This window comes from Lissotriton vulgaris, chromosome 2_1 (genome assembly GCF_964263255.1).
Source record: "Lissotriton vulgaris chromosome 2_1, aLisVul1.2, whole genome shotgun sequence".
NCBI classification, from domain to species: domain Eukaryota; kingdom Metazoa; phylum Chordata; class Amphibia; order Caudata; family Salamandridae; genus Lissotriton; species Lissotriton vulgaris.
In genome coordinates this window covers 2,066,900,776-2,066,909,854 of record NC_141687.1, presented here as the reverse complement: position 1 = coordinate 2,066,909,854, position 9,079 = coordinate 2,066,900,776, and the positions used below count along the sequence as shown (strand labels likewise).

The 9,079-nt window shown below is 50.0% G+C and overlaps 1 protein-coding gene across 1 annotated transcript; it reads left to right on the top strand.

Moving 5' to 3' along the window:
* Nucleotides 1-1,466: 1,466 nt before the first annotated feature.
* Nucleotides 1,467-6,853, top strand: LOC147733732 (uncharacterized). Its single transcript, XM_086959010.1, has 2 exons — nt 1,467-2,370; nt 5,868-6,853. The coding sequence occupies exons 1-2, from the start codon at nt 1,467-1,469 to the stop codon at nt 6,467-6,469; spliced, it is 1,506 nt and encodes a 501-aa protein (XP_086815136.1). The 3' UTR covers nt 6,470-6,853.
* Nucleotides 6,854-9,079: the final 2,226 nt, after the last annotated feature.

The window sequence follows — 9,079 nt, the reverse complement described above, 5'->3', positions numbered from 1 at the left end:
AATAGCCCAATTATATATTCCCCTATCACTGCCTCCCAGCCACCATTTTAGGTTTGGTGACCTGGTGGCTAGGAGGGCTTGTAGCTTTTTTGTCGGAGTTTATTTGTAGCTTTGTGTAAATTGGTGTACTTACTTCGTTTGACATGGAGGATTACCGCGTTTTGGAAGCCATGCGCCTCTTGTCCGAGGCGGGTCGCATGGATTTGCTGGTCGGAGGGGGGCAGGCGCGCCCCCAGCGCCAGGCCTCTGCTGGCGTATCGGCGGCGGTGCTGGCGTGTTCCTCGCCCAAGAAACGGCGCTCGGGCCAGGTAAGCGAACGGGGCCGGTCCCGCACGAGGAAACCGGCCCCTTCCTTGCAGGCGCGTGTGGCGGCGGGGGAGGGGGGAGCGCCGGTGCATGGCAGCGCTCCTGGGATCGCTTTTACGGAGGCGCGTTCGGCGCCTTTGGTTATCCCGCAATGTCAGGTGGGGGCGGGAGGTGCTCCGGCGGAGGAGCATAGGTCCCCAAGGCAACCGGGTCAAGCGCCTGACGCGCTTCCGTTGTCTTCAGCGGGGCGGGTGGTTCGAGGCTTCGAAGCTGAAGCGCTCGCGTCGGTTTCTTCGGTGATGGCCAAGCGGGGGAGGGGGGGGCGGAGAGGGAGTAAGAAACGCTCCGCTTCTGACCCAGTGGGGGAGCGCAGAGTAGAGTCAGAGCTTGTTGTATCTGCGCGAGGGAAGCGCAGGGGTTCTGTGCAGTTGGGAGTGTGTCATGGGGCCTCTCAGCAGCACTATATGCCGGACTTGAATGTGGAGCCGAGTTTGGTGGCAGAGACACAGCTTAATATTGTCCCAGGCGCTAGAATGTTGCTGACACCTTCGAACCTTGCTGTAGCAGGTATGGATGTGGCTGATATTAGGGCTTCTAGCCAGCTTGTTACAGGTGGGTTGGGAAGTCATGTTTGTATGGAGTCTCATGCTGGCCAGGTTCTTTTTGCACAGGATGTTGTTAATACTCATGGGGATGTGGACAGTAATGTGGGCAGCCCGTTATTATTCTCTACCCCTGGTTCTTATGTGGGTGTTGCTTTGTCTGTTGGAGAGGGATCCAGAGGAGAAGGTGAGTGGGCCCAGATGGGTGAAAGTAATTCCATGACTGGTGAGGTGTTGGGCCAGGACTCGGTAAGGTCAGGGGCTGTTGTGTTTCCTGGTTTGCAGGAGGGGAATGTCCGTTTACGGAGGGATGACAGGAGATTGTCACAAGGGGGTCATGGAGCTTTTCATGGTGAGAGTCGGGGGTCTGCACCTGCGCATGGCCCAGGTTTGGGGGGATTGGGTAGGGCGGTAGGGGATGATTTTGTGGGGTTCGTTCACCCTGGTGTGAGGTTTACAGGGGCTGTGGGTTTCTCAAATACGTTGTTGGAGCGTGAAGGGTTGTCCAGGCAGGTGATTGGAGGGCCTGTACATGGAGATGCTAGAGGTCCTTATATCATGTTCGGTTCTCCTGGATGGGAGCATTTTGGTACAGCAGGTTTGGCGCAGCGTGGTCTTCACAAGGATATTGAGGGCCTCACGAGAGGTGTGGGGATCCCTTTACAGGCCCCTTCTTCAGCGGCAGCGGGCGCTAACTTGGATGAGAGTGATGAGGAAGAGATGATAGGCGACTCTCCGGTTAGGGAAGTGCCATTGAAGGGTTGCATTAGGGGACGTTCTTTGGAGAGGTGTCAAGGGTCGTTTGTTGATGCTAATTTACGGAGGTCAAGGTCTGTTTCGAGTGTTGCTTTTAGGGACCCTAGCACACCAGTCCAAACTTTTTCTTTTCAGGATAGGAATAGGGGCGGCGATCCAGACTTGGCAGGGCGCGGTCCAGTCCACTTTCGCCAAGGGGAAGCGACGAGAATGCCTAGCGCGGCCCTCTCTGTTCCACCGAGGGATCCCGCCGCGGCCAGCACACGAGGGTCTGGCGTGACCCCGCTGGCCCCAACGAGTAGCAGGTATAGGTGGCAGGCCTTGCCGGCGGCTATGGAGCTGCAGAGTCAACACGCAGGGAGGTACAGGCGTGTACAGCCTGCTCCCCCTCATGGAGTTCAAAAATCTTTGAAATGTAAAGTTGTTGATACCGGGTTGGGTAAGACCCGTGGTGAGTTGTTTCACACCAGTGTGGATTCAGAGGTGTTGGACTACGATGAAGAGAGTCCTGAAGAAGGTGAACTGCGGGATACAGAGGGGGGGGTGCCCTCTCATGCTTCTCATAGTGTTTTACAGGCTCCAGTGGTCCAGAGTACAGTGCAAGGGAGAAGAGAGCACGGCCCATCGGGTAGGGCGCCTCGCAGACCGGATGCATTGACTTCGGCGCCACGGGCGGAGCCATCGAGAGTGGTCTCTCTGTTGCCAGGTGAGCAATCAGCCACACAGGCCAAACCTATAATGGTGTCTGTGGGTACTGGTGGTGACACAGAAATAGATGTTGGTGCTAGCCGTTTGGTCAAAGGTCGTTATGTACAAGACACTGCTGTTGGTACTGATGATGTAGTAGAAGTTACAAACAAAGTTGAAAGTGGTGTTATGGCTGGTGCTTCCAGCAAAGTTAAAGAGCCAGTGGCCAGTAAGGAGTTAAAGATCAAAAAATTGCCTTATATGGGGGTTACGAAACCTTTAGGGGCTCATTTAATGTTAAGCACCAAGGAACGCATTTGGAATGGTGAGTATGTGGAACTCCTTAAGCTACTGCACCGGGAAGTCCGGTCTAAAGAGGGATCTAAAGAGGAGGAATTTGAACTGGCTAAACGGCCTAGAGTGCCTTTGAATATTGAAAACTGGACAGCGGCATTCTTGATTTATGCCAGTGTATATTGCGAAAAGTTCCCTGAGCGCAGCGTGTCCCTTTTTAAATACATGGACGTCATTCGTAAGGCACAGATCACCGGGGGTGGTTTTGCTTGGTCTCAGTATGATGAGGAATTTAGGGCCAGGATGGCTTGGGATCCTGAGGCTAAGTGGGGGGAGCTGGATAATGACTTGTGGCAACATACAATGGGGTCAGCGTCAGGGGGGAAGACTATTTTCACGGCTAGTGGTTTGCCATTAGTTTACCGCCCCTTTCAGGGGAAGCCCACCCGGGGAGGGGTGGGGGTCAATGCAACCATGCAATCAGGGTCTGGTTTCTGTTGGGAATTTAACAGGGGCTCCTGCATCAGAGAATATTGTAAATTTAAACATGAGTGCTCAGGTTGTGGTAGGAAACATCCGTTGTCCAAATGTTGGGACAATCAACCCTCTGAGAGCCCCAAAGGGAAGCAAACAGGTTCAGGAACTTCAAGTACGACCTCACAGTTTTCAGGGGGAAGGGGATACAGAGGTGCTAAGGGTGCTGGGTCCAAGGGCTCGTACACCAGTTAAATTAGAGAGGCTGCGCATTGCTTTGCAGGATTACGAAGAAGAGTCAGCGAAACTTACACTATTGGAAGGTTTTCAGTTTGGTTTCCGACTAGGTTACCTGGGCTCTCGGGAACGTAGGTGGTCTGCCAATTTAAAATCAGCTTCTGAACATGCCACAGTAGTACAAGACAAACTTAATAAGGAAGTACATGAAGGGAGGATGGCTGGCCCGTTTCACGATTGGCCGATCCTTAACTTGATTGTTTCACCAATTGGAGTTGTCCCGAAGAAGGAGCCGGGACAGTTTAGATTGATTCAACACTTGTCATGGCCTGAAGGGTCGTCTGTTAACGATTTTATTGACCCAGAGGCAGTGTCTGTCTCTTATTCTTCGGTTGACGTGGCCATGTCACTGGTTGTGACTGCGGGCGCAGCCGCTGAGATGGCTAAGTGTGACATCAAGTCTGCTTTCCGGCTGTTGCCTGTCCATCCGGACGATTGGAGCCTTTTAGGTATACAATTTGCTGGTAACTGGTACGTGGACAAGGCTCTGCCAATGGGCTGCTCCATATCATGTGCTTTGTTTGAGTGTTTTAGTACTTTTCTGCAATGGTATTTTTCACATCAGTCCGGTCATTCACTTGTAACACACTATCTCGATGATTTTTTCTTTGTCGGATCCCCGGGCTCCGCGGAGTGCCAGAAAGCTCTGGACACATTCCAAGGGCTCATGGAGGATCTGGGAGTCCCTTTGGCTCCCGAGAAAACAATGGGCCCTGCCACTGTCCTCTCCTTTTTGGGTATTGAAATAGATTCGGTGGTTATGTCAGCTCGTCTGCCCGAGGACAAAAGAGTCAACATGGTTGAATTACTGGATGTGATGTTGGCAAAGAGAAAAGTGTTGGTGAAAGAGATTCAAGTGCTTTTGGGCCATTTGAATTTTGCCTGCAGAGTGGTGAGAGCGGGCAGGACTTTTTGTAGAAGACTGGGCAGGGCTTTGGCAGGTCATCAATTGCCTCACCATCGTGTTCGTCTGTCTGCTGGGGTTAAGGAGGACTTGAGAATGTGGAAGTTTTTCCTGAATTCTTTCAACGGTGTTCCCTTGGTCAGAGATGTTGACTTTCAGTGGGATGTACAAATGTTTTCGGATGCTGCTGGCAGTGATGGTTTTGGGCTCTTTTGGAATGGCAAATGGTGTGCAGAACGTTGGCCGGATGAATGGTTGAATGGTGGTCGTAGCATCACTTTCCTGGAAATGTTCCCTTTATTGGTTGCCTTGACTCTGTGGGGGGAGGAATTGGCACACAAGAAAGTGCTGTTTCGTGTGGATAACATGGCTGTTGTGGAGATAGTGAATCGCCAATCGGCCAGGGACGAGCAAGTGTTGAAACTTATGAGAGTTTTCGTCCTGGGTTGTCTGAAACACGATATTCATTTTCGTGCCTTACACATTCCTGGCGTGGACAATGACATTGCGGATGCTCTGTCTCGTTCACAGTGGGGGAGATTCCGTGGACTGGCAAGGGACGCAGACAGATCCCCGACTCCGATGCCGAGTCATCTGTGGCACGTCGGCGAGGTCGGGTCATACAACTGGTGGTAGGTTCTTTGTCTGTGTCTACGCGTTCTGCGTATTCCCTGGCATGGAAGGAATTCTTGGAATCTGGTGCTGTCAGAAGGGAGGATCTGTCGCGTCGGTCAGATGATGTTGTTAATTTCATACTGGACCTCATGGATAAGGGTTTAACCAAAGTAACCATTGCTGGGAAACTGGCGGGGATTGCTTTCATGGGGAAGTTGTTGTGGGGCTATCCTCCATCAGCGGGGGAACTTGGTAGGAGGATGCTGGAGGGTTGGGCCAGGGAGCAAGGGCACGTTGGAAGATCCAGAGCCCCCTTATCTTGGCAAGTTCTTGCCAGATTAATCACAGTTTTGCCTTTAGTTTGTTCGGATGATTTTGAGGCATGTGTTTTCTCTATGCTGCTGGTGTTCATGTTTTTTGGAGCCTTCAGAGTATCAGAGTTGCTGGGGTCGAAATATAAGTGTGGATTGTTTTGGAAGGACGTTTTTTGTTATGATGAGGGAGTTCACGTCTGGTTGGCCAGTTCTAAAACTGATCAGACAGGTAAGGGGAAAGGCGTGTGGTTGCAGGCACGTGCTCCGAAGCTTACTTGCCCTCTAATGCTGGCGCAGCGCTGGCGTTCATTATGTGGGGGTGGGGATGAAGCCCTTGTTTTCCGACATATCAATGGTAACCCTGTAACAACTTATCAATTGCGAATGGTTTTGCCCAAAGCTTTACAGCACATAGGTCTTGATGGCAATCTCTATGGTACTCACTCTTTCCGAATAGGTGCAGCCACTGAGGCTTTTAATAGAGGTTGGTCCGAGAGGGATATTATGCGTTTGGGGCGCTGGTCTTCCAACTGCTTCCAGCGTTATGTGAGGAGCTCTGCTGAAGAGGCGCAGGCGTCGTCCTCCTTCACATGATTCTAACTCTTTTTTCTTTTTCAGGATCCGTTGCTGGGCCTCGCTCCTCGGTGTTAACGGTCTGGATAGTGGGGCATTCCTTTGTCAAGTGGGCCAGAGTCCAGGCAGCGAAGAGTTATTTTGGAGATCTCCTTGGTTTCAATGACCGAATGTTTAACGTACTCTGGAAGGGTAAAGGCGGGATGCTCTGGAGAGAGTTAATCCCTTGTTTGAACAACAACATGGTGGGCGGTTTATGCCCAGATATTTTAGTTATTCATTTGGGAGAAAATGACCTTTGTGCTACAAAAGGTGTAGTTTTGCTACGAGCTATGAAACGTGATTTAGGCCTTATTAAGGACATGTGGGCTGGGTGCCATGTTTTTTGGACAGAGTTGATTCCCCGTAGGATATGGAGAGGTGCTGTGAACCCCAGGGCTGTCGATCGGGCTAGGAAGAAGGTTAATTCAGAGGTGTCTCGTTGCTGTAGGAGCCTTGGTTTCAGCAGAATTTCACACAGGGACATTAAGTTTGAGTCTGTTGAGTTTTTTAGGGATGATGGAGTTCATTTGTCCCGTGTGGGCATGGATCTTTACTTGTTGGAGCTCCGTGAGGTCTTATCCCGGGCTTTGGCTATGCAGCGTTGATTTTCTTGTTTCTCTTTCGCTTCGCGGTTGGGGGGCAGAAAGGGAGGCGTGTCTTCCCCGCCTACCTTTCTGGGTGGCGGTGTTTTTGTGTATCGTTAAGGTTTTAGGCAGATTGCGGGTTGAGTATTAGTTCAAGTATTTCTTTGACAAGTGCTGGGGTAGGTTGGTCATGGTTTGACCGTTCAGTTTGGTGAGGGGGGTAGCTGCAGGAGTGCAGGGTCAGGCAGGGTTTATGGTTATGGAGGACCTGACCGTTGTTATTGCAATTGTGGTTTGACGAATAAAGTTTTAACGTTGACGTATGTTTGATTAATGACGAAATGTTTTATTGATGACGTAATGTTTATTTATGACGTAATGTTATAATGCTGTTATATTGCTTATTGATGTATTGTTGGGAGGGGGAGGGCTCAAATGTTTTAGGGGTGGGGGAGGGTCCGGGGGGCTGAAGTTTGTAGTTATTTATTTATTTAGTGAGGTTTAGTTTTGTAAGGCGTTGCCAAGGTTTGTATTTGTAATGTGCACCTGTGTCTTAATAAAGCGGCCTTTTACACACACAAACAACTTTTGGTCTACTTTTCTCCCACCCCTCGCCCTCCCTCCCAAGGGGGGCTTGGGGGAGGGAGCCGACCGCCGGGAGGTCCCCTCCCCCGGGCGGTTTGGGAGGGCTGCGAGGGGTTTTACATTGGAAGTAGCCAGAAGTTTCTAGATTTGGGCTGGTCTAGTAGGACCAGAATAGCCCAATTATATATTCCCCTATCACTGCCTCCCAGCCACCATTTTAGGTTTGGTGACCTGGTGGCTAGGAGGGCTTGTAGCTTTTTTGTCCCACCCTCCCTCCCTCTTTTTGCATTAATTTTCCTTTTTTCCCCTCGCGGCCCAGTTTTTTCCCAATTTTGGTATTTTTGTTCCAATTTTTCTTTTTAAGAAAAAGGCTGTTTTGTGGGCCACCGGTGTGCAGGGTGTTTTTGCTTGTATTGGTATCCGTCGCTAGACACAGGTGCTGTGCGGTGTTTTTGTGTATCGTTAAGGTTTTAGGCAGATTGCGGGTTGAGTATTAGTTCAAGTATTTCTTTGACAAGTGCTGGGGTAGGTTGGTCATGGTTTGACCGTTCAGTTTGGTGAGGGGGGTAGCTGCAGGAGTGCAGGGTCAGGCAGGGTTTATGGTTATGGAGGACCTGACCGTTGTTATTGCAATTGTGGTTTGACGAATAAAGTGTTAACGTTGACGTATGTTTGATTAATGACGAAATGTTTTATTGATGACGTAATGTTTATTTATGACGTAATGTTATAATGCTGTTATATTGCTTATTGATGTATTGTTGGGAGGGGGAGGGCTCAAATGTTTTAGGGGTGGGGGAGGGTCCGGGGGGCTGAAGTTTGTAGTTATTTATTTATTTAGTGAGGTTTAGTTTTGTAAGGCGTTGCCAAGGTTTGTATTTGTAATGTGCACCTGTGTCTTAATAAAGCGGCCTTTTACACACACAAACAACTTTTGGTCTACTTTTCTCCCACCCCTCGCCCTCCCTCCCAATGAGCAATTTTGCCCGTTTAGATTGACAGCAGCGATAGAAAACTCAGCTGGGGCGTTCAACTCACTCACAGAGATTTAAAAGACCCGCGCAAGCCAGGCACTATCGCATAAATAGCGGATTGATTTAACGGGTACTATCGAAATGTACTCGGACCAACGACGTCAAACAGCAGGCGACCTTTTTAAAATCGATGCAGCACAAGGAGCCGCAGCCAGTAAACCGAATGGCAGCACCACCAGCCCACTTAAGACTTCATTTACACAGTTAGAGAGACTATATGAGCGCGAAATCCGCAAATGGTGGGAGGCCACCTCCCTTAAAAAATATCTGGAAGTCGAACGTATTCCACGCGGGCTCCGTGTTTACACGGTGCCCGCATATGAAAACCCAGACCTGCAACTATTAGACGAGTGGTCTACTAACACTGCAGAAACGTCAAGTGGAATGCTGAGAATACTGATCAAATTTGCATGGAGCAATAGAGCAAAATGCCTAAAGGAAATTGATGACTTAGAAGCCTCGATCTCGCAGGACCCAGATGTGACTACTACAGATCGCCTGTGGGAAGAAATGAAAACGAGATTATTGGCATATGAAGATAAAATTAGACAACGTCAACAGTCTGAATTTCAAAGGGATGCCAAAGACTATGCACAAGGGCGAATTCTGACATTCGCACGCAAATTTGATGCCCCGAGAAAAGCCTTAAGAAGCAAGGTGGCCCAAGCAACCACCCCAGGACCCGCCACATCAGAATCGGATGTGACCGACGCAGAACAGTCGGGGGATGAGAGATCTACCACAACAAGTACAGCATCTAGCTCAGTAGGTCTATCTACCTCGCAGAGCCATTTTCGCTAGGAGTTTCAGCTAATGCGCCAAACACAGCAAAGGGGCACAAAAGGCAAGCCACCAGAAACACAACAAAGACAACAAAGACAAGGCAGATATGACGTGGGGGCTTCCACCTCAGGCAATTTAGGTATGGCCACCCAAACAAGGAGCAAGAGGGGCACCAGGAGATGAGCACCCCAGAAGACCTCACCATCATAAATGTAACCTCATACAAACT

Bases quoted from the DNA above. Each gene is read 5' to 3' on its own strand.
- LOC147733732 (XM_086959010.1), top strand. From the start codon at position 1,467: ATGTTCGGTTCTCCTGGATGGGAGCATTTTGGTACAGCAGGTTTGGCG. The intron at 2,371-5,867 runs GTGAGCAATCAG...TTTCTTTTTCAG, and splicing joins AGTGGTCTCTCTGTTGCCAG to GATCCGTTGCTGGGCCTCGC.